Raw genomic sequence first — 26901 nt, 5'->3', positions numbered from 1 at the left:
GGAAAAAGTTTGATGCAGTTTGGGTCATTGTTGATAGGCTGACCAAGTCAGCGCATTTTGTTCCTGTTGCAGCCACCTATTCGTCCGAAAGGTTAGCCGAGATTTATATCAGGGAGATTGTTCGCCTTCATGGGGTGCCGCTATCTATCATTTCGGATCGGGGTACGCAGTTTACCTCGCATTTCTGGAGAGCGGTTCAGCGAGAGTTGGGCACCCAGGTTGAGTTGAGTACAACATTTCATCCCCAGACGGACGGTCAGTCCGAGAGGACTATTCAGATTCTTGAGGACATGCTCCGAGCCTGTGTCATTGATTTTGGAGGCTCGTGGGACCAGTTTTTGCCTTTAGCAGAGTTCGCCTACAACAACAGCTACCAGTCCAGCATTCAGATGGCTCTGTATGAGGCGTTGTATGGTAGGCGATGTCGGTCTCCAGTTGGATGGTTTGAGCCGGGAGAGGCTCGATTATTGGGTACGGATCTGGTTCAGGAAGCCTTGAACAAGGTCAGGATTATTCAGGATAGACTTCGTATAGCTCAGTCCAGACAGAAGAGTTATGCAGACCGCAAGGTCAGAGATGTTGCTTTCATGGTTGGTGAGCGGGTATTGCTCCGTGTATCGCCTATGAAGGGCGTGATGATATTTGGGAAGAAGGGCAAGCTCATCCCTAGGTTCATCGGTCCATTTGAGATTCTTGATCGTGTGGGATAGGTGGCTTATAGACTTGCCTTGCCACCTAGCTTGTCAGCTGTGCATCCCGTGTTTCATGTATCTATGCTCCGGAAGTATCGCGGAGATCCATCGCACGTGTTAGATTTCAGCACTGTCCAATTGGACAAGGATCTGTCATATGAGGAGGAGCCGGTGGCTATTCTAGACCGGCAGGTTCGACAGTTGAGGTCGAAGAGTTTTCCTTCGGTGCGTGTTCAGTGGAGAGGTCAGCCTCCTGAGGCATCGACCTGGGAGTCCGAGTCCGATATGCGGAGCCGTTATCCTCATTTATTTCCCGACTCAGGTACTTCTTTCTTTTGTCCGTTCGAGGACGAACGGTTGTTTTAGAGGTGGAGAATGTGACGACCCAAGGGGTCATCACCGTAATTCTTCCTTGTTCCGTGCTCCCGAGGCCTTGAAAACCTCGCTTTTAGTCACCTCGATTTGCATGCGCAGTTCGGGCGCGTAGCCGGAAAGTTTTTATGTTAGAATATGTGGATTTTGTGAAACATTTGATGAATTTTGGTATTAATATTCATAATGTTGACTTCGGTCAATATTTTGGGTAAACGGACCCGGACCTGTGATTCGACGGTCCTGGAGGGTCCGTAGGAAAATATGGGACTTGGGCGTGTGCCCGGAATCAAATTCCGAGATCCCAAGCCCGAGGAATGAATTTTTGAAAGAAATTATTTTCTGAAATTTGATATGAAAATTTGAAATGAAAAGGAGTTAGAAAATATAGGTATCGGGCTCGTATTTTGGTTCCGATGCCCGGTACAAGTCTTAAATATGTGTTAAGCACTATCTATAAAGTTTGGCTAAAAACGGACGTCATATGACGTGTTTCGGACTTAAAATGGAGAATTTGAGTTACGAAAGTTGAAGAAAGAAAATCATGTGTTTGAGGCTTGATCCTATGTATATGATGTTATTTTGGCGATTTGATCGCACGAGTAAGTCCGTAAGATGTTTTTAAGGTTGTGTGCATGTTTGGTTTGGAGCCCCGAGGGCTCAGGTGAGTTTTGAATGGGGCCCAGAAGGTCTTGGACTTAAGAAAATGCAGGTTCAGGTATTGCAGACACCAGCGCAGCCGCGGTCATTTCCGCGCGGTCCGCGCTAGAGCCGCGCGGCCGCGATGCATTTTGTGCGGTCCGCGTGGCTGAGTCTGAAGGCTAGGGTTTCAGGTTAACCAGCACGACCGCGCACCAAAACAGTGCGGTCCGCGCTGGAAGGGTTCAGAGAAGCCCTAATTTTTCTCCCACTCGGCGCGGCCGCAACACATTTTTGTGCGGTCCGCGCCAGGTCCTCAGAAAGGTATACAAGTTTGGAAAATCTCAGTCATTTTTCACTTTTCAAAAACTCAAAACATAAGAGGCGATTTTCCCAACAACCTTTCTTCCCCAAAACGATTGGTAAGTGATTTCTAACTTAATTTCTTTATTCCTTAACATCTTTTAACATAATTTCAACTTCAAATCAAAGATTTTCATGGGGAAAATTGGGTGTTTTGGGTAGAACCTAGGTTTTCTACAAATTAAGAAGTTGGACCTCAATTTGGGGTCCGATTTAAAAATAAATCATATATTGGGATTCATGGGGGAATGGGTAACCGGGTTTTGGTCCGAACCTCGAGTTTCGACCACGTGGGTCCGGGGGTATTTTTGACCTTTTTGGGAAAAACCTTGAAAAATCTATTTTCATGCATTGGGGATGATTCATTTAGTAATTATTAATGTGATTAAGTAACTTATGACAAGATTCGAGCGGATTGGTGGTGGAATCAAGAGGTAAAACTATACTAGAAGCGTGAGTTGAGTTTGGAGCATTCGAGGTAAGTGTTTGTTCTAACTTTGGCTTGAGGGAATAGGATTAGGATGATATTTGCTACTTGCTAATGTGGAGTGCGGTGTATAGGCATGGTGACGGTTATCTATGCACCGGAGTCTAGCATGACCGTGAGTCTTGATTGCTTTTAATTCGAATAATGTGACACAAGCTCCTTGTTTATTTGAAAGTTTCATATAATGTGAACGGTTGAGGAAGAATGATTTAAAAGGAGAATGTGTTGTGAATACTCCCTTGCCGGGATGTGTAGACTGATATATATATTCTCCCTTGTCGGGATATTTTGGGCTGTTAGCTGTACCCTTGCCGGGTTAAAGGTATTGAGTTGTTATTCTCCCCTGAAGGGGTCTACTATATGAAGTCAGATATTATGAACTATATTATGGGATCGTGTGGCACGCCGTCCACTTATATATGATATTATGGGATCGTGTGGCACGCCGTCCACTTATATATGATATTATGGGATCGTGTGGCACGCCGTCCACTTATATATGATATTATGGGATCGTGTGGCATGCCGTCCACTTATATATGATATTATGGGATCGTGTGGCACGCCGTCCACTTATATATGATATTATGGGATCGTGTGGCACGCCGTCCACTTATATATGATATTATGGGATCGTGTGGCACGCCGTCCACTTATATATGATATTATGGGATCGTGTGGCACGTCGTCCACTTATATATGATATTATGGGATCGTGTGGCACGCCGACCACTATGTGTGTATATATATATATATATCCACTATGTATATATATATATATAGAGCATGGAAACCGGAGTTTCTTCTGTTTATTTCTGATATTTCATTTTTATCTGTTACTCCCCGATAGCATGTCCCCTTCCAGTTTTACTTTGTATTATCTTGTTATTTTTTTCTTGCACTTGTTGTATATATATCTGTACAGGTTAAATTGTGGTAGGTACTGTCTAGCCTCGTCACTACTTCGTCGGGGTTAGGCCATGCACTTACCAGCACATGGGGTCGGTTGTGTTGATGCTACACTCTGTGCATTTTTGTGCACAGATCAGGGAGCAGCTTACGGACCGCAGCAGTAGGACTTCTGGGAGCTATCTTCAGTCCAGGGACTCTCGAGGTAGCCTAGCTGGCGTTCGCAGGCCGAAGTCCCTTTTCCATGTTTTTCGTTTGTTTATCTTGTATCAGACAAACATGATGTATTTTCCTTTCAGACATTGATTGTAGTATTCTGTAGTAGTCCGTGAGCTAGTGACACCAGACTCTGGGTAGCATTTTGGTTCAAACTTCCGCACTTTTGGTTCTCAGTTGCTTTAGATTTAAAGTCTTCCGCTTAAATTTTGTCTCGTTTATTATATTGTTTGGCAGAAAGCAGGAAAAATGTTTTATATATTTGGCTTGCTTAGCTCCGATAGTAGGCGCCATCACGACACCCGATGGTGGGAAATCCGGGTCGTGACACTATATCACTTCTAAGACTGAATGACGCTACTATTTCTCTTTGCAGACACACGGGACAAGTTCTAGGATTCAAAAGTAAAGCATAGAATACAGTACAGCTCCTACACACATAGCACATGACTCACTCCAGATTTGCTTATCAAAACACTCTTGTTTGAGTATTCAAGTTAGTTACAAACATACAATTTAAGGCACTTTAGCAAGAATCAAACACTGAGACTAAGCGTTACACTCTAGTGTCGATTGTGTTCAGGTATTAACGCCAAGGGTTTCTCCTTCTATTTCAGCTCGTAGCCCATCAATACTAACTAAAAACTAACTAAACAAAAACTACCTACACCCGGTTCAAGCTAAACCACTGGAAAAGAGTCGTGGCCCAAAGAAAAACCAAGGGGGAGTTACTACACTACCTAAAACAAACCTTTTTGGTATTTTCTCTAGACTAACTTCCCTCCAGAAAATATCCGTCATCAGGAAGAGTCCTTATATTCTTTTTTTTTGGTTTGACTACTGTCCCTCAAGAGACCTGTCGAAAGGTATCTGTCTTCGGGCCAAGTCGAAGTTAACTAATCTGACTCTACAATACCAAACAATCAAAAAGAAAGCAACAATACAAAGGTATACAATCTTTTTACAACAATAGTCATCCCCCACCCCACACTTAAAAGTTTGGCATGTCCCCATGACAACAAATATAAAGCATAGTAAGGTAAGGGGACTTCCCTGAAGATCAATCCTGATCAGAGATGGTGCCAGGATCGAGGTGACACTATCGTCCTAGCGCTCAAAGTCATCCTATAATCTTCTTCTCCGAGTGTCAACTCTGGTGCCCAGGTCATCGACAGAAGTGCGGAGACCAGCCATTTCTTGTTCTAGGGCTGTCATGCGGGTACTTCGGCGGGGCTATGATGGGCCCGCCTCATCAGTTCTCGGAGGTGGTGGGACAGCAGCTTCCTCAGAATCATCATCAGATTCATCATCATCCTCAACCATCACCACCGGTTCTCTTCCAATTCCGATTTTGCTTGCCCATAACAGGGCTTTCAATGGTAATTTCCCATCAACTCTAAGGTTTTCAAGGACTCTAGCAAGACGACACAGCTTGGTGACCAAAGAAGGGAAGTAAAAACCTTTGAGTATCTCAGATGAGCGAATGAACATCTCATCATAGAGGAGCTGGGCGACATCAAAATCCTGGTGGGTCATAAGACTGTAGATAGTCGCTGCCAGTGGCCCATTGACATCATTCGTGTTGCTGGAGGGTAGCAAGCGGCTGTTGATAATGGTGAGCCAGCACTTTGCCTCCCAAGTAAGAGACTGTGAGTTCAATGTTATTAGATGCTTTATCTATATAAACTCCTTGTCAGGCACATATATGACATCAAGAATTGGTGTTCAATTGAACCTCAGGCGGTGATAAGCAATATAAGCATCTATTTCCCTCGTGAATACTGGTAGCCGGTACACCCAGTGAATGGCCTCGAGGGACGCATTTACCCGGGTATTACGTACTGTGACAGCCTCATATTCCTGGTAGTTGGCATAAAATTCCCTTACCATCTGTACATTTGCCTCCTCCAGTTCCTCAAAGAAGATGTCCAGCTGACGCCTCTTCACTTCATCAAAGATATTCGGGCATTTCACTTGCAAAGCTTCTCGGCCAATATGCACCTCATGTAACAATTTCTTAGTAGCCTTTGCATTGTACCTGTCCTCCGCCGGTTTGGAGACAAACCTAGTGCTGTCAAACTGTGGCGCACTAGCTTGACCCCTAGCTCTCGAGGAACTTCCCGTTCCACTAGCGGAGGACCCTATGTTGCATCTCTTCCTAGATGGATGCATTTTACCTATCAAACAGAGAATCGCCTATCAGTGAGGGTGTGAGTTGTGTGAACTATGGTTGGTTACTCAAACTTCACCACAACCATGGTCACATTAGCCCTTATAACTCCATTGGGGAAATTCAACAAATACCTTGTGGGCAAGACACTTTCCTAACATATATAGCTCATATAGATACATCAATGCTTCCCCCAAATCACAATTTGCACTTCACCATTCCGCCCACATACTAGTCTTACACACACAAGCACACACATCTCTACAACATTGTGCACACACTACTCTACAACATTGTGCATATAACCCATTAAAAAGCAAGAAAAGAAGAAAATTAAAAGAAAAAATTCAACTAGAGATACTACACAATTAAATATTGAACTACGATAATACTTAAAACAAAAATACAATAGAAGAGGGAGAGAAGAATGCCATACTTGCGGTGAGCAGAGAGTTAGAAGGAAGGGGGTTGGGGAAGATGGGTGGGAAAGAAGAAGAAGAAGAAGAAGAAGAAGAAGAAGAAGAAGAAGAAGAAGAAGAAGAAGAAGAAGAAGAAGAAGAAGAAGAAGAAGAAGAAGAAGAAGAAGAAGAAGAAGAAGAAGAAGAAGAAGAAGAAGAAGAAGAAGAAGAAGAAGAAGAAGAAGAAGAAGAAGAGGAGGAGGAGGAGGAGGAGGGTTAGAAAGAGAGAGAAATTGGGAAAGTGGGGGGGTTGGGCTGGTGGGTTAGATATTAGTAAGGGGGTTAAAAAAATATTATAAAATAAAAGAAGAAGAAAAGAAAGAAAAGAAAAAAAGAAAAAAACTTACCTGGGTGCGAACTGCCGCAGTCGACCGCGGTCGCGGTGGGTTATGTAACGCGAGGCAGAAAGTCGCGTTTCATCGTGGTCCTACCACAGTCCCACCGCGGTCACGGTGGATGGAGCTACTGTGAGGCAGAATACTCGTCCATCATCGCGATCGCGGTGCGAGGAAATTCTTTTTTTTTAAATTTTTTTAAGGTTACATGAGAAAGAGAAAACAACAGCATTCGTAGGTTGCCTCCCATACAGCGCCTGATTTAACATCGCGTCACAACGCAGGCTCGGATAATAATTCCTCATTCGCGTACTGGGGCTCTTCCAACATTATTATCTCTCTATCCCCTTTCTCTTCTGCCATTCCAAGGTAATGTTCCAACCTTTGCCCATTCACTGTGAACTTATTCATCCCATTTTCTTATTCAATCTCAACAGCTCCACTTGAGAACATTTGCACCACTCTGAAGGGTCCTGACCATCGGGACTTCAACTTACCCGGAAACAACCTCAATCTTGAGTTGTATAACAACACTAGCTCTCTGGATTTGAAGTTTCGGTCCACAATGTGCTTATCATGCATTAGTTTCATCCTTTCTTTGTACAATCTAGCACTCTCGAATGACTGGAACCTGAATTCATCTAGCTCATGTAACCCAGTGACTTTGTTGGTGCCTGTTGTCTCCATGTCCAAGTTCAACTGCCGCAATGCCCCAAGTGATTTATGCTCGAGCTCTACCGGAAGGTGGCATGCCTTTCCAAACACCAACTTGTATGGTGACATACCAATCAGAGTTTTGAAGGCTGTGCAAAATGCCCACAATGCATCATCTAGCTTCTTCACCCAATCGGTCCTTGTTGCATTCACCGGTTTTGTAAGGACACTTTTAATTTCCCTGTTGGACACTTCACTTGCCCGCTCGACTGTGGGTGGTACGGGGTGGTCACTTTATGATGAACTCCATACTTTTCCAACAGTCGTGCGAATGTTCTATTGTAGAAATGGGTTCCGCCATCACTAATTATAGCTCCCGGGGTGCCAAAACGTGTGAAAATGTTCTTCTTTAGAAAGCTTGTTACTCCTTTTGCATCATTAGTTGGGAGAGCCACTGCTTCGACCCACTTGGAAACGTAGTCAACTGCTACCAATATGTACTTGTTACCATATGAGCTGACAAATGGCCCTATGAAGTTGATCCCCCACATGTCAAAAACCTCCACCTCTTGAATTGTGGTCATTGGCATCTCGTGTTGACGAGATATGCTGCCTGTCCTTTGGCATTCATCATAACTTTTGACCCAAGCATGGGCATCTTTGAACAGAGTTGGCCAATACAAGCCCGACTCCAACACCTTAGCTACTATCCGAATTCCTCCAAAATGTCCACCATATGGTGAAGCATGGCAAGCCTGCAAAATAGAATGTTGATATTTCTCGGGGATACACCTCCGGATCATGTTATCTACATATATTTTAAAAAGTAGAGGTTTATCCCAATAATAAGACCAACAATAACGAAAGAACTTTTTCTTTTGAATTGAGGAGAGTTCATAAGGTACAATACCACTTGCTAAATAGTTAGCAATATAAGCATACCACGGTGCCTCCTCCATTGTCATTGCTAGTAACTGCTCATCTGGGAATGTCTCTGTTATGTCCTCAACCTCTACCTTCTTTTCAGCTCCTTCCAACCTTGAGAGGTGGTAAGCTACTTTGTTCTCTGTCCCTTTACTGTCACGGATCTCTAGATCGAATTCTTGTAACAAAAGAACCCAGTGAATCAAGCGTGGCTTTGACTCCTTCTTTTCTATCAGGTACGTATTTGCTGCATGGTCAGTATAAACATAACTTTTGAGCCAATCAAGTATGACCTGAATTTGTCGAATGCAAAAACGACAGCCAACATCTCCTTTTCCATCACGGTGTAATTGAGTTGTGTACCGCTTAGCGTTTGGCTTGCATAGTAAATCAGGTGCATCAATTTATCCTTTCGCTGCCCAAGACTGCTCCTATAGCATAATCATTTGCGTCGTGCATGAGCTCGAACGGTTGCTCCCAGTTGGGTGCAACAATAATGAGTGCATTCACCAATATCTTCTTCATCTCCTCAAATTCCAACCTGCAATCATTAGAAAATACAAAGGGATGATCTTTTTCAAGGAGTTTGCATAAAGGGTTAGCAATCTTAGAGAAATCTTTTATGAATCGCCTGTAGAACCCGGCGTGCCCAAGGAAACTTCTCACTGCCTTGACTGAAGTAGGCGGTGGAAACTTCTCAATCACGTCAACCTTAGCATAGTCGACCTTGATTCCCTTACTGGACTCTCGATGCCCCAAGACTATCCCTTCTTGTACCATAAAATGGTACTTTTCCCAGTTCAGCACTAAATTTGTCTCCACACATCTTCTTAGCACTCTTCTTAAGTTGTGAAGCCAGTCCTCGAATGAATCCCCCACCACAGAGAAATCATCCATAAATACCTTCATAATGTCCTCCACCATGTCCGTGAAAATGGCTAACATGCACCGTTAAAATGTCGTCGATGCATTGCAAAGCCCAAAAGGCATTCTCCGAAAAGCAAAGATGTCATACGGATAGGTGAATGATGTTTTATCTCTATTTTCGGGGGCTATTGAGATCTGATTGTACCCCGAATATCCATCCAAGAAACAGAAGTGAGATTGCCCAACCAACCTGTCCAGCATTTGGTCAATGAATGGCAAGGGAAAATGGTCCTTCCTGGTGGTTGTGTTCAATTTTCGATAATCCATGCAAATCTACCATCCCGTGACTGTACGAGTCGAGATCAACTTGTTATTCTCATTTTGTACGATCATCATTCCTCCCTTTTTCGGCACACACTGAACAGGGCTGACCTAATTGTTGTCTGAGATGGGGAAGATGATACACGCATCTAACCATTTTATCACTTCCTTCTTCACCACCTCTTTCATATTTGGGTTCAGCCTTCATTGATGTTATCTGGAAGGTTTGTGCCCTTCTTCCAAGAGAATCTTGTGCATACAAAAAGCTGGGCTGATACCCTTTATGTCCGCCATGGTCCAACCAATGGCAGTCTTACATTCCTGTAGCACCTGTAGGAGCTCCTCTACTTGCACATATAGCACACCAGATGATATAATAATAGGTAAAGTAGAATCATGCCCTAAGAAAACGTACCTGAGGTGAGCTGGGAGTGGCTTCAGCTCCAGTTTGGGTGGTTCCTCTACTGATGGTTTTGTCGGTGGTGTAGCCCTCTTTTCTAACTTAAGGGACTCGAACTGAGGTTCCCTCTTCCAGAATCCTTGGCCTTCGAGTGCCACGACCCACTCTACCAACCCTTCACCATCCATCTCCTCGAAATTTGTTAGAAAGCCCCTAATGGATCTTTAGTAGTCAGGGTCTCATCATCTTCGTGCAGGATCATATCCACTACCTCCACTAGGGAGCAATTAGCATATTCACTGGGTCTCCTCATGGATTGCTGAACATTGAATATGACTTCTTCATCGTTCAACCTCATTTTTAATTCCCAAGTTTCATAATTGATCAGTGCTCTCCAAGTGGCTAAGAATGGCCTCCCTAAAATGATAGGTATCTCTTCATCTACCTGGAAATCCAGAATAACAAAGTCTGCAGGGAATACAAATTTCCCCATTTGTACCAACACATCATCAAGAATCCCTATCAGCCTGTTAACCGTGCGGTCAGCCAGTTGCAAAAGCATCGAAGTCGGTCTAGCTCTGCCAATGCCCAGTTTGGTATATATGGACAGAGGCATCAAGTTTATGCTGGCTCCTAAGTCATATATTTCCTTTGCAAAGGCATAACTCCCAATAGTGCACGGAATAGTAAAGCTACCTGGGTCAGACATCTTTTGAGCCATGGGTCTTGTCACTACTACACTGCAGGTCTATGTCAGAGTTACTGTGGATAGGTCTTGAAAGTCAAATTTTCATGACATTAGGTCGTTCCTCATCTTTGCATAGCCTGGCATCTCCATCAAAACATCCATCAGAGGAATATTCAATTGAATTTGACGAAGCATCTCCATGAATTTCCTGTATTGATCTTCCTTGTTTTGTTTTGCTAGTCTCTGAGGGAATGGTGTAGGTATCACCCTTTGTGCACTGCTTGTTGGCTTCTCTCTGTTGGGGTTCAGTGGAACAAGAGGTACCACCTATTCTGTAGCTTGTTCACTCTCCTTAGCCTTACCCTTATCATCTTGAACATGTTCAACCACCACTTTAGTAAGTTCTGCTGATTCATCTACCTCCAATGGAGCTGGAGTGGCTGGCGTAGTCTCTTTGCTGGATTGTGCAACTTCTTGCTCCCTGTCTAAATCTCTCCCATTCCAGAGACTTATGGCCATCAGCTGATTCGGGATGTTCCCTTGGGCGGTTGTTTAAGGACATGGACAGCTGCCCCAATTGAGTTTCAATATTTTTTATTGCTGAGTCATGAACTGCCAACGTTTCCTGCATCTTACCATTTGTTCCAATGAGTTGTTGAAGCATACCCCTGATCTCTACCATGTTGTTATCTTATTGCTGAGGAGGTGGTTGATATGCCAACTGTTGTTGGTTCTATTGTGGATAGCCCTGTTGTCTCTGATATGGCACCATTTGGCCTTGGGGCTACATACCTCCAGGTTGTGGCATGCTTGGTCTGTACTGCTGATTGGGTGCTGGTCTCCATTGTTGTCCTTCTTTTCTCTGACCCCCAAAGTAGTTGACATAATTCATATCCTCTCTTAACCCTTGGTTGTCACCTTATCCACTCCATGAACACACATAAGACCGATTAATGCAGGGTGTACACAGTCCTCCATTTGTTATGTCAACAATATGCACTTGCTTTGTACCCATATCATCAATCTTCTTAGTCAATATACTCATCTGAGTCATGGGTGTGGCTATGTTCTCTACATGCAAATTATTTAGGTCAAGAGGAACTGAATGCATTATTGGTGCCAGTGTTCTACCCCTCGTCATCCACCTCGAATTATGGGACATCTTGTCAAGAAGGATTTTGCACTCAGTGAATGTTTTACACAAAAATGCACCCCCAGTTGAAGCATCTACATTGGCCTTTAGATTGTCTGCTAACCCCATGTAGAATCTCTATCCAAGCATCTGATCTAGAATACCATGTGGGGACACTTCACTAGTATCCCTTTGAATCTTTTCCCAGTTTCCTGCAAGGTCTCAGTAGGCTTCTGCTTGTACTGCAATATCTCATCAATCTGTCTTGCAGTCTTGTTGGGTGGGTAAAACTTGTTCAGGAACTGCTTGACTAATTCCTCCCATGTGACAATAGAATTTATTGGCAGCGAATTCAGCCAGGTCTGAGCTTCCCCAATCACAGAGAACGGGAACAGTAACAGCTTGATAGCTTCTAGGGTCACATTTGGCTGTCTTTGGGTCACACAAATCAACAAAAAAAATTCAACTATTGTTGAGGGTCTTCAATGTGTTACCCGGAGAACAATCCCTTATTCTGCAGAAGGTGCAGCATGTTGTTAGTGATCTGGAATGTCTCCGCTTATATTGGGGGCACAGCAATGGCAGTGTCTAGGTTGTCAGCTGGCTCATCCCTGATGTTTCTGTTGACGTTGTTTACGTCACCCATATCAATTTCAAGTTGGTGTGTTTGTTCTGATTGTTTGCTCTTCTTGTTGGCACAGTTCAATGCCCTGAATATTTTCTCGGGGTCTGAGAGTCCTGCAAGCAGTTCTCCAGATCTCGAAGAATTCCTAAGCATACACCTGAATCCCACAAGAGTTCAAAAATGAGAATTTCAATGAAAAACAATTTGTTTAACACCTTAGAAATTTTATCTAAACTAATAATTCCAACACTACTTCTAAGTTGTAATAAATAACACCGTTAATTTCCCGGCAACAGCGCCAAAATTTGATCACGCCCAATTTTGCCTTCTAAAAGACAAAGCGGTCATTGCAAATATAATCCGATTTTAAGCCTGGAGTCGAATCCTCAGAGAACTAACCTATCTATTACAACTCTTAGAAATGCTATTATCAACTCAAACAATTTCCAGATGCAAGATTATCAATAAATATTGGGTTTTTGTTTAACTACTTCAAATGATATTAAAAATAACAATATGCTAAATCAAAGATAATTCAATGGTAAAAAGGTCTAGGGCATTGATTTTCCCAATTGCTAGTTTAAATCTTAACTATTTTTCTATAATCTCGCCGTAATAATCTATGAGGATTATGAGCTATGGGTTATCGTAATTATCTCTCGATCAACTACGATAATTTACTAGAGCATTCTCTCAAACTACTCTAGCTGATAATTTGTGCAGCTCTGGATTATCCTTGCAAAGTTTCGTTATCTCTAACCCCACTTTTAAGTTCAAGTAATGAATCTCTTCAATTACCCAAAAGTGGTGTTTTTCAACAGCAGTCTAACCTAGTATTCTTTCTCGAACAACACAAGGCAATTAGACACGATTAATCAAGGGCCCATTCAATTAATCACCATACAAAACGTAGTTGAACAATCATATAATAAATCCGGCTCGATTATAACAAAGTTGAGTCAAAACCTCATCCAATAATTGGTTCCATCAACCCTAGATCAAATGTTTAGCTACTCATAACAAAGCAAGAGAAAACTACTAAATTGTTCATAATGTGAAATTGCAATAATAAAGAGAAGATAGAAAAACTCTAATGTTTGGTTGATCTTCTCACACTTGTTCTTGCCTCCAAAGTAGTCTAAAAACAAGCTTAATACTTTCTTAGGCGAGCTTCTAGAGTTTATAAGGGTTTAGAATATATTTTCCCCGAGTTACACTTTGGTCCCCGAAATTTCTAGCAACTACACAATTCACCGCGGTAAACTATGGCACGACCGGGTGAGAGCCAAACATTCTGCCTCGCGTCTATGGCTTGCTGCGGTCCAACTGTGGTCCACCGTGGTCACGGTGGATTCAAACCCAGTCCACTTGTTGCTTCTTTCCGCTCGGGTGCTTCTTGATTGGATGTTTTCTTCACATTATTGACTCCAAAACACTCCATAGTTCTTCCTAAATTGGATTAGTCATTAAGAAGCAAAAGAACACCAATTAGAGCATTTTGTTATCATTTAGCCTATAAAACAACAATAAAGCATGGTATAATTAGGGTGTAAATATCATCTATGTAGCCTATTATCAGTGATGTCGTGCCATGATTATGAGAATTAATGTACAAAGGGTGATGCCGTGATGTTTCCGTTGTTTCATATGGTGAGGACGAGAGTAAAAGCACGAAGGGTGATGCCATGCATGTGTTACTGTTTCATTATTCTTGTTGATACAAATGTGATGTTCATTATGCTTCTCTATTGGTTTACTGTTAGAATTTGATTTTTCCCTGCAGCATGTCCCTTTCCCATCTTTATCTGTTAATTCCTGTTTTTATGGTTCTGTTATATATGATTTAACTGCACAGATTTATATGGTTGTCGTGTCCTAGCCTTGTCACTACTTCGCCGAGGTTTGGCTCGACACTTACCAGTACATGGGGTCGATTGTACTGATACTACACTCTGCACTCTTTTGTGCAGATTTCGGTGTTGGACCGTGTGAGTAGCTTGAGGTAGATCTGCTGGCATTCGCAGAGCCTGAAGTCCCCTTCTCCCCGTTTTAGTTTCTTCTGTCTCTTCTATTTCGAGAACAGCTATACTTCTTTCATACTTGTGTTTGTAGTAAAAATCTTAGTCGTTCGTGGATTGTGCACCCGATCTTTAGGGTAGCTATGTATTAAACTGTTGGTTTGCTATATCACTTCCGCATTTCTTAATTATTTTGCTTAGCTAATATCTTATTCGATGTGATTAATAAAAATGGTGGTAACAACTGTAATTGTTGGCTTGCCTAGATTTCACGAGTAGACGCCATCACGACTCCCGATGGTGGAAAATTCGGGTCGTGACAGAATGACAATGTTTTTGATACTATTTCTTAGTTTAACATTGGTTTATAATGAAAACGCATAACTTAGTTTATTTTTTTCGCTAACAGTCATGTAATTTAGTCATACTTATTTTAGCATGACTTAGTACTTTTAGATTATGTTTTATTTTTATTATGACTTACTAATTAGAAATATTTATTTTATTATTTATTATTAAATATTTTAGGATAATTCTATATTATTTTCTATAAAAATACATTATATAGTTGTATCCTACTAGGCCGAAAGAAATATTTGAAGTACAAGTTATATATTTTGTGCTATGACGACTTTACTGGAAAAAATCAAAAAATTCAAAAAATCCAAGAAAAATAGAGAATTGGTTTGATTTATAGATTTAAAAATCAGACACTATTGGTTTGGTGAATGAAAATTGCATACTTCAATTAAATGTCAAAACAAAGAAATCTTTATGATAATTTAATCTAAGCATGTTAAATTATGTGACCAGCTCATCTAAAATTAAGTTATTGACATAACATATGATTATTTACTTAATTATTTTCTCATCACGTTGTGATGATCTTATAGGTCTCTTTGAATTTTAGCCTTTATTTTTGTGTTTCGAGACCACAACTAGCTACGTTTAGTGTTCCTTGATTTGTGTGCATAATCCGTACCTTATTTTGGAATGTTTTTATGTGGAGAATATAAGAAAATATAAATTTTAACCTTAAAATAATTTCAGTTGATTACGATCAACATTTTGTGTAAACGGACCCAGATTAGTGTTTTGCCAGTCCTGGTGGATCCATATCGTGATTTGGGACATGGGTGTATGCCTGAAATCGAATTCGAAAGTCCCTAACTTGATTTAATGTGATTTGTTGAAAACTGGTAATTTGAAGGCGTAAAGAATTGTAATGATCCGACCGGTCGTTTTGAGTATTTTAACCTCAATCCCCTATTTATTTCCTCCTCTATGTTATATTATGGTTTTGTGAGTTGCGGGGGGTGTTTGGTTTTGGTTTCGGGTGAGTTTCAGAGTGAGATGAGACATTCAGTCCCTAAGTTGGAGCTTTCAATTGAAAGAATTGACCGTAGTTTGACTTATATGTAGATGACTCCGGAATGGAGTTTTGACTATTCCAGTAGCTCCATATGGTGATTTTGATCATAGAAGCGTGTTCGGATGTAGATCTGGAGGTCCATAGGTCATTTTGGCTTGAATTGGCGAAAGTTAGAAAGTTGAAATTTGGAAGGTTGAGAAGTTTGACAGGGAGTTGACTTTATTGATATCGGGGTCGGATTCCAATTTCGAAAGTTTGAATAGGTCATCGTGTTATTTATGACTTGTGTGCGAAATTTGAGGTCAATCGGAGTTGATTTGGTATGGTTTGGCATTAGTTTTGGAAGTCAAAAATCCATAGTTTCAATATGCTTGAATTGGGTTGCGATTCTTTGAATCGATGTTGTTTTATGTAATTTTTGGCCTCGAGTAGGTCCGTTACGTGTTTTGGAACTTGTTGGTATATTCGGATAGGGTCCTGGAGGCCTCGGGTGTGATTCAAATTGAATTCGAAACATGTTTGGACTTGTTTGGTTGCTGAAGTGTTGCTAGGACTGGTGCAATTGCACCTGCGCCTTTTGGGTCGCAGGTGCAGCACCAAATAAGCAATGGTCGAGCCGCAAATGAAAATTTTAGCATACCCAGTTGGGACCGCAGGTGCGGTCCATATTCCGCATAAGCGGAAGCACAGGTGCGGAGGGGGCATTGCAGGAGCGAAGTTGAGTGAGCAGGGGAAGGACCGCAGGTGCGATCGAAACTCCGCAGAACAAACCGTAGGTTGTAGAAGTGTTAGCGCAGGTGTGCTTGGGTGCCTGCAGATAGGCATTCTCATAAATTAAGTCATGGCCGCACCTGTGATGGAATTTCCGCAGGTGTGGATCTGTAGAAGCAGTTGTTGGCCTGCAAAAGCGAGATCATTGGGCAGAAAAGGCCTAATTTCGATGTTTGATCTCATTTTCATTTTTTGATCTAAAAAGCTCGGTTTGTGGCGATTTTTCGAGAGTTTTTCAAGGAAATCATTGGGGATTTTAAAGGCGATTTGAGGTCAGATTTGAGTAATTATTGTATGGTTGGACTCGTTATCGAATGGATGTTCGGATTTTATAATTTTGGTTGAATTTCGAGATACCGGCCCGATTTGACTTTTTTAGTTGACTTTTTACTTCGAGAGAAAGGCTTACTAATGGATTGAGTTAGCATGTTTTGAGGTAAGTGTCTTGCCTAACTTTGTGTGAGGGAATTACCCCTTAGGATTGGTGTTGTTGTGTGAAATTGTGATATGTGAAAGCCGTGTATGCAAGGTCACGAGTGTGAACACAGGCTAAATGTGGAAATTCACCGATCTTAGCTTTGTAGACTCCTTTCATGCGTTAATTGAGTTACCTTAACATATTATATTCCTCATTACTAGGCTATCTTCGAATGTTCTACTTGTCTTATCTCTTACTTATTAATTGCTCTATATGTTTAGTTAAAGTTGTTGTTTCCTCCCTTTTTATTCATTATTTAACCGTGAGTTCTTTGTTTAAAGTCGTTATTCTTGGAATATCTTGTTGTTGAAATTTGTATTGAGTTATAAAGGCCTTGATTCACATTAAGGTGGGACTATAAAATGTGAAATATTATTCTTCTCGAGTTACTCATTTCCACTCATTATTGTTGAGACTCTTGTGTTGTCACGACCCGGAATTCCCACCTTCAGGACTGTGATGGCATCTAACATTTCACTTGCTAGGCAAGCCAACTTTAGTGGATCTTTAAGCCAATTTTAATCAGTTTCAATAAGTAAAATCAATAAAGCCAAAATTAAACTAAAACTGAGTTCGGAATGACATAAAAACCAAAAATATCTAAGTACATCCTGGATCTAGAGTCACAATTCACGAGCTTCTAGAGTTCCAACATACAAGGTTTGAAATAAGTTCAACTATCTCAAATGATAATAATATTAATTAAGGGAAAAATGTAAGGGGACCTCAAGGTCTGCGGACACCAACAAATTTACCTCAAGTCTCCAAAAGCAATTCCAAGTTGAAATGCCTCACGGCCAGTTGGGACTGGTACCAAAATCTGCACAAGAAGTGCAGAGTGTAGTGTGATTACCCAATGTACTCTGTAAGTGTCAAGTCTAACTTCGACGAGGTAGTGATGAGGTATTGACGAGGCTATGATAAGACACTCACGTAAATAAACCTGTGCAAATAACAAAATACGTACAATATAACAATATTTAAAGGATAAACATGTACTATTGGGAGGGGACATGGAAAGGGATACAAGATACGATAACTACAGCAAAAAATGATAACCAGAACAGCTAATATGCCTTTAACTAGTAACACGAATAAACATAATCAACAAAACTGCACGGCATCATCCTTCGTGTTTTTACTCTCAACCTCACTATGAATCAATAATAACGGCACGCCATTACCCTTTTAGATTTTACTCTCACTTTCATCATAAATTAATAGATACGACACGGCATCACCCTTCGTGCATTAACTCTCAAATATGGCACAGAATCACCCTTCGAGCATTAACTCTCAAATATGATACTGCATCACCCTTCATGCATTAACTCTCAAACATGGCACGACATCACCCTTCGTGTATTAACACTCTCTCTTACCATATAACAATGAGCATATAACAATGGGGAGATGAAATAACCAAAGACAAGCTTTACGTCAACAATGGTTCTACAAAACCAACCTCAATTTCAGAAACAATACTCAATTATCATAGACATTCCATAAATGCAGAAAAAATGATCAATTTAGTGATTAACTAGTCTAAGCATGGATATCATGATCAAGGAAAGCAATAAATTACAAGAAACAAGTCTCACCTGCATGCTTTAACCCAACAACAACGTATAAGTACTCGTCACCTCACATATACGTTGTACCCAACATCTAAACAGGTAGCAAATAGGCGAACAAGTCCTAATCCCTCAAGTCAAGGTTAACCATGACACATACCTCACTCCAAAGATCAACTCAAAGCTAAACCACAGCTTTGCCATTCAAACAAGCCTCCGAACCAACCAAATCTAGCAAATTATCAATCAAACAATTCAAAATAAGCCTTAGGAACTACCCACGATTGCAAAATATTCAATTTAGGTCATTATTGAAAAAGTCAACTCTAGGGACCACGTCCAAACCTGATTCGGACCAAAACCCGATTGACCATTCACCCCCGAGCCTGATTATGCAATTTGTTTTGAAATCCGACCTCAATTTGAGGTCTACATTCCAATTTTATAAAATCCCTAATTCTACCCAAACCCCCAATTTCCACCATAAAAATACTACATTTTAGGTTGAAATCTTATGAAATGTAATGGAATATTGAAAGAAAATAGGTTAGAATCACTTACCAATGAATTAGGGAAGTAGAGCTCTAGGGAAAATCGCCTATAGGGTTCTCTAGGTTTGAAAATTTGAAGAATGAGAGAAAATCCTGCCTAACTCAGCATTTACCTAGTTGTAGATGTCGCAATTACGAACATCACAAATGCGAGAAAGAGGTTGCAATTGCGAACTCCTATCAGAATCCCAGCGATCGCAAATGCATAACACTGATGCCCTTGTAAATGCGAACAATTCTTCGCAAATGCGAAGATTATCAAAATCGGGCTCACTCGCAATTGTGACTCTGCCTTCGCAAAAGCGGAGATTTCAAGTTAGCAATTGCGAACTTTTCCTCGCAAATGCAAGGACCCCTCAGCCATGCCCAGACTATCAAATGCAAATGGTTCTTTGCAAAAGCGAGCCAAATCTCGCAAATGCGAGATCTGTAGCAGACACCAGAAACTAAATGCATCAGCTATGATTATAAGTCCAATTTCACTCTGTAGCTTATTCGAAACTCACCCGAGCCCTCGGAGCTCCAAACCAAACATGTACACAAGTCTAAAAACATCATATGAACTTGCTCGCATGATCAAATCGCCAAAATAACACCTAGAAGTATGAATCGGACACCAAATCAAATGAAATTTTCAAGAAAACTTTAGAACTTCTATTTTAACAACCGGACGTCTGAATTACGTCAAACTAACTCCGTTTCTCACCAAATTTGACAGACAAGTCATAAATATAGTAATGGACCTATACCGGGTTTCGGAACAAAAAATACGAACCCGATATCAATAAAATCAAATATTTGTAAACTTTTTGATTTCGGGCATACGCCTAAGTCCCAAATCACGATACGGACCCACCGGGACCATTAAAATATGGATCCAGGTCCGTTTGCTTAAATATTGACCGAGTCAACTCAAATGGATTTTTAAGGCAAAATATCATATTTTATCAATTTCTAACATAACAACCTTCTAGAAAAAGACCTAGATTGCGCACGCAATCCAGAAAGGCTAAAATGAGTATTTGAGGCTTCAAAACACAAAACTAGGTTCTAAAACTCTAGATGACCTATCGGGTCATCATATTCTCCATCTCTAAAAAAATCGTTCATCCTCGATCGGACATAGAAAAGTACCTGGGCTGGTGAAAAGGTGTGGATATCTACTCCGCATGTCTGACTCAGACTGCCAAGTAGCTGCCTCGACGGGCTGACCTTTGCACTACACTCGAACTGAAGGATAATTCTTACACCTCAACTATCAAACTTGTCAAGCCAGAATAGCCAGCGGCTCCTCCTCATAAGTCAAATCCTTATCCAACTAGATTGAGCTGAAATCTAATACATGGGACGGATCACCGTGATACTTCCGGAGCATGGAAACATGGAACACCGAATGGATTGCTGACAAACTAGTATGGAAATGCGAGCTTGTAAGACACCTCACCCACTCTCGGAAGAATCTAAAAAGGTCCGATATACCTAGGGCTCAAATTGCCCTTCTTTCCGAACCTCATCACACCCTTCATGGGTGAAACCTGGAGCAACACTCTCTCTCCGACCATGAATGCAATATCACAAACTATACAATCGGCATAACTCTTTTGCATAGAATAAGTTGTGCGAAGTCAATCCTGAATAATCTTGACCTTATCCAAGGCATCCTGTACCAAATCTGTACCCAACAGCCGAGCCTTCCCCGACTCGAATCATCCAACTGGAGAATGACACTGCCTCTCGTATAATGCCTCATAGGAAGCCATCTGAATGCTCGACTGGTAGTTGTTGTTGTACGCAAACTCCGTAAGTGGTAAGAACTGAAACCAAGAACCTCTAAAGCCTATAACATAAGAGCGGAGCATATCCTCCAATATCTGAATAGTACGCTTGGACTGTCCGTCCGTCTGAGGATGAAATGTTGTGCTCAACTCAACCTGGGTGCCCAACTCACATGTACTGCCCTCTAGAAGTGCAAGGTGAACTATGGACCTCGATCAGAAATGATAGACACGGGCACACCATGAAGACGAACTATCTCACGGATGTAACTCTCAGCCAATCGCTCTGAAGAATCAGTAATTGCCACAGGAATGAAGTGCGATGACTTGGTCGGCCTGTCCAAAATGACCCATACCGCATCGAACTTCCTCTTAGTCCGTGGGAGTCCTACAACAAAATCCATAGTGATATGCTCCCACTTCCACTCAGGTATCTCTAACTTCTTAAGCAAACTACCAGGTCTCTGATGCTCATACTTTACTTGTTGACAATTTAGACACCGAGCTACATATGTAACTATATCCTTTTTCATCCTCCTCCATAAATAATGCTACCGCAAGTCCTGATACATCTTGGCAGAACCTAGATAGATAGAATACCAGGAATTGTGGGCCTCCTCAAGAATCAACTCACAAGGTCTATCTACATTAGGCACACAAATACGACCAAGCATCCTCCAAACTCCGTCATCTCCAACAGTAACCTACTTGGTACCACCGTGTCGCACTATGTCCCTAAGGACAAGCAAATGAGGGTCATCATACTGGCACTCTCTAATGTGCTCAAATAAGGAAGACCAAGTGACTGTACAAGCTAGAACACGACTGGGCTCTGAAACATCCAACCTCATAAACTGATTGGCCAAAACTTGAACATCTGATGCAAGCAGTCTCTCACCGACTGGAATGTATATAAGGTTGCCCACACTCGTTGCCTTTCTACTCAAGGCACAGGCCACCACATTGGCCTTCCTGGGATGATATAAGATGGTGATATCATAGTCTTTCAATAGCTCCAACCACCTCCTCTACCTCAAATTGAGATCCTTCTATTTGAAAAAATACTGCAAGCTCCGATGATCCGTGAATACCTCACACGACACACCGTAAAGATAGTGCCTCCAAATCTTCAGTGCATGAACAATGGCTGTCAGCTCTAAGTCATGAGCACGGTAATTATTCTTATGAACCTTCAACTACCGTGACACATATGCAATCACCCTGATATCCTACATCAATACTTCGCCAAGTCCAATACAACACGTATCACAATACACCGTACAAGATCCTGAACTTGTGGGCAACACCAACACTGGCCCCGTAGTCAAAGCAGTTTGAGCTTCTGAAAGCTCGCCTCACACCTGTCTGACCATCTAAATGAGGCATCCTTCTTGGTCAACCTAGTCAAGTGGGGCTGTTATAGATGAAAACCCCTCCACAAATCGACGGTATTAACCCGCCAAACCCAAGAAACTTTGGATCTCCAGAGCTGAAGTAGGTCTAGGCCAGTTCTGAACTGCCTCAATCTTCTTAGGATCCACCTGAATGCCCTCTGTCGATATGATGTGCCCCAAGAAAGCGACTGAGTCCAACCAAAACTCACATTTTGAAAACTTCACATATAACTGGTTGTCTCTTAGAGTCTGAAGTACAATCCGAAGATATTGCTCGTGCTCCTTTCGATTACAGGAGTAAATCAAGATATCATCAATAAACACAATCACAAAGGAATCCAAATAAGGTTTGGACACTGGTTCATCAAATCCATAAATGATGTTGGGGAATTTGCTAGCCCAAATGACATTACTAGAAACTCATAATGCCCATACTGAGTCCGAAAAGCTGTCTTAGGGACATCGGATTCCCTAATCCTAAACTGATGGTAGCCAGCCCTCAAATCAATCTTTGAAAACACCTTGGCGCCCTAAAGCTGATCAAATAAGTTATCAATCATCGACAATGGATACTTATTCTTGATGGTGACTTTGTTCAATTGCCGGTAATCTATGCGCATCCTCATCAATCCATCTTTCTTCTTCACGAACAACATAGGCACCCCCAGGGAGAGACACTAGGTCTAATGAAGCCCTTATCAAGAAAATCTTGCAACTGCTCCTTCAATTCCTTCAACTCTAGCAGGCCATACGGTATGGCAGAATAGAAATGGGTTGAGTACCTAGAGCCAAGTCAATATCCCTATCGGGTGGCATCCCCGACAAGTCTACAAGAAACACCTCTGGAAACTCATGAAAAACTGATACTAAATCCATGGAAGCAACCTCCACACTTGAATCGCGAACATAAGCTAAATAAGCTAGAAAACCCTTCTCGACCATATGTAGAGCCTTCACATAAGAGATAAACCTGCTGGTAGAATGGCCAGGAGTCTCTCTCCACTCTAATCAAGGCAACCCCGTCAAGACTAAGGTAATCGTCTTTGCGTGACAATCCAATATAGCATGATAAGGTGGCAGCCAACCCATACCTAAGATAACATCAAAATCTATCATATCGAGAAGTAGAAGATCTACGCTAGTCTCAAACCCCTAATGATAACCACACACGAGCGATAGCCACAATCTACAATAACAGAATCTCCAACAGGTGTGGACACATACATAGGAGCACTCAAAGAATCACGAGGCACAACTAGATATGAAGCAAAATAGGATGACAAAAAGGAATAAGTAGAGCCTGAATCAAATAGAACTGAAGCATCTCTATGGAGAACTGAAACAATACATATGATAACAGTGTTAGATGACTAAGCCTCAAGCCTGGCTAGAAAAGCATAACATCGGGCTGGGCCCCACCAGTCTAAACTACATCTCTTAGACGGGCCCTAGTTGGATGGCCTCCACCTCTGACGGCCTGACCTCCACCTCTAGTTGCCTGACCCCTACCTCTAGATGGTTGAGCGAGCGGTGAATCATCCGGTGCCAGGACCATGGCACGAGAACCCTGCAGTTGTGAGCCGCCCGATGTCCGTGGGCAAAATCTAGCAATGTGCCTCGGGTCACCACAAGTATAGCAGGACATCGGTTAATGAGACTGCCGATCTTGAAACTGACCCTATCGACCTAAGTAACCACCCTGAAAGCTCTAGAGCGGAGGTGCACTAATAGAGCTGGTGGTGCACCGTAGGCTAGCTAGTTGGAATGAGACATATGAGGACCCCGGCAACCTAAGCATTGTAAGATGCCTGGAGCGCTGAATGAAACGTCCTAGGAAGATGGCCTCTACCAAAAGTACCTCTGCCTCCATAAGAGGAACAAATGAAACCACTGCAATGATGAGGCCTCTAATCAGACCCCTGCCCTTTCTCCTGTGCAAGAACCATCTTGATACACCTGGCGACATTAGCAGCCGTCTGGAAAAAAATCTCACCCCCAATATCCTTGGCCATCTGTAGCTTGATAGGTTGAGTGAGTCCCCCAATAAACCTCTTCACCCTCTCTCTCTCTCTCTCTCTCAGTATGAATCAGAAGAAGAGCATGACGGGCTAGGTCCACAAAATGGGTCTCATACAGAGTGACTGACATACTGCCTTGCTAGAGATGCTCAAACTGCATGTGGTAATCCTCTCTCAGTATGATAGGAAGGAACTTCTCAAGAAATAGCTAAGAGAACTAGTCCCAAGTATGAACAAGTGACCCAGCTATTCATGTAGATATGTAGATACATAATCCTTCCACCATATCTTGGTGGAACACGTCATCTGAAACACAACAAAATCAACCTTATTGGTCTCAACTATACCCATGTTCCGCAGCTCCTCATGGCATCGGTCAAGATAACCATATGGGTCCTCAGAAGGTGCACCACTATAGTGAACTGGGAAGAGCTTGGTAAACTTGTCAAATCTCAATAATCCCTCAGAAGACATGGATGGCACATCACCGACCTGTTCTGCAACAATCGGCTAAACTACACCAACTAGCAGGGCTGCTGGAGTTTGATAATGGGGATCCACCTAATCTAGAGTGTGAGTAACGGGAGTTTGTGATCCTCCTCCAGCCTGATAGATGTCTGGTGCCTTAGAAAATGTACCGGCCTAGGCCACACTCTCCATAAGTTCCACCAAGCGGACTAGAGCATCCTGAAGCACTAGGGTGGCGATGAACCCTTACGGAGCCTAAGTTGGTCCAACAGGTACAGTATGAGCTGGAACCTCCTCATTAAAATCCACCTGAGGCTCCACTGCGCGTGTTGCTACTCGAGCTCTAGGCTGAGCTCTGCCCCTTCCTCGGCCTCTAGCGTGACCTCGGCCTCGACCTCTGCCCCTAGTAGGAGCTTCTACTGGGGCTCTAGCTGAAGATGCAGTACGTGTTCTCGTCATCTATGAGAGAACAAGAGTAGATGAGTTCAATTATCAACGAGAGAATAAAATCGCACGACAAAGATGAATAGAAGTGAAATTTATTCCTAAACCTCATAGCCTCTGGAAGATACGTACAAACATCTCCGTACCGATTCTTCAAACTCTACTAAGCCTGATCGTGACTCGTGAGAACTAGGAAACCTAGTGCTCTGAAACCAACTTCTCACGACCTGAAATTCCCAACATTGAGACCGTGATGGCGCCTAACATTTCACTTGCTAGGCAAGCCAACATTAGAGGATCTTTAAGCCAATTTTAATTAGCTTCAATAAGTAAAATAAATTAAGCCAAAATGAAACTAAAACTGAGTGCGGAATGACATGAAAACCAATAATATCTAAGTACACCGTGGATCTAGAGTCACAATTCACGAGCTTCTAGAGTTTCAACATATAGGGTTTGAAATAAGTTCAACCATCTAAGGACTCCAGCAGATCTATGTCGAGTCTCCAAAAGCAGTTCCAAGCTGAAATGTCTCACAGACATCTGGGACAGGTACCAAAATATACACAAGAAGTGCAGAGTGTAGTATGAGTACAACCGACCTAATGTACTCCGTAAGTGTCGAGCCTAACCTCGACGAGGTAGTGACGAGGATATGACAAGACATCTACGTAAATAAACCTATGTAAATAACAATATACGTACAACATAATAATAATTAACGGCTAAACATATGCCATTGGGAGGGGACATGCAAAAGGGGTACAAGATACGATAACTACAACAGGAAATGATAACCAAAACAGTCAATAAGCCTTTAACTAGTAACAGGAGTAAACATAATCAACAAAATTGCATGGCATCACCCTTTGTGTTTTTACTCTCAACCTCACTATGAATCCATACTAACAGCACGACATCACCCTTCGTGATTTTACTCTCACTTTCATCGTAAATCAATACATACGGCACGCCATCACCCTTCGTGCATTAACTCTCAAATATGGCATGCCATTACCCTTTGTGCATTAACTCTCAAACATGGCACATCATCACCCTTAGTACATTAACTCTCAAACATGGCATGGCATCACCCTTCATGCATTAATACTCTCCCTTCCATATAACAATGGGGAGATAAAATAAACAAAGACAATCTTTACGTCAACAGTGGTTCCATAAAACCAACCTCAATTTTAGAAACAATACTCAATTATCATAAACAGTCCATAAATGCAGAAAGAATGATCAATTTAGTGATTACCTAGTCTAAGCATGAATATCATGATCAAGGAAAGTAATAAATTACAAGAAACAAGTCCCACCCGCATGCTTTAACACAACAACAATGCATTAGTACTCATCATCTCACATATACGTTGTACCCAACATCTAAACAGGTAGCAAATAGACAAACAAGTCCTAATCCCTCAAGTCAAGGTTAACCACGACACTTACCTCGCTCCAAAGATCAACTCACATTTCAACCAAGGCTTTGACTTTCAAACAAGCCTCCAAACCAACCAAATCTAGCTACTTATTAAACCAAACGATCCAAAATAAGCCTTAGGAACTACCCATGATTGCAAAAGATTCAATTTAGATTATTAATGAAAAAGTCAACAAGAGTCAACTCCCGGGCTCACTTGATTTAAGCCCGAAATTTGAACCAAAACCCGATTACCCATTTACCCCCGAGCCCAATTATGCAATTTATTTAGAAATTTGACCTCAATTTGAGGTCTAAATTCTAATTTTACAAAAATTCCTAATTCTACCAAAACTC

At 41.8% G+C, this 26901-nt stretch overlaps 1 protein-coding gene across 1 annotated transcript; it reads right to left on the bottom strand.

Moving 5' to 3' along the window:
• Positions 1-10009: 10009 nt before the first annotated feature.
• On the bottom strand, positions 10010-10528 carry LOC107794881 (uncharacterized). The gene has a single exon (XM_016617432.1). The coding sequence runs from the start codon at positions 10526-10528 to the stop codon at positions 10010-10012; it is 519 nt and encodes a 172-aa protein (XP_016472918.1).
• Positions 10529-26901: the final 16373 nt, after the last annotated feature.

The sequence above is a fragment of the Nicotiana tabacum genome, chromosome 22 (genome assembly GCF_000715075.1).
Source record: "Nicotiana tabacum cultivar K326 chromosome 22, ASM71507v2, whole genome shotgun sequence".
NCBI classification, from domain to species: domain Eukaryota; kingdom Viridiplantae; phylum Streptophyta; class Magnoliopsida; order Solanales; family Solanaceae; genus Nicotiana; species Nicotiana tabacum.
The sequence above is the reverse complement of the archived record's forward strand: the minus strand, read 5'-3'. Positions and strand labels throughout refer to the sequence as shown.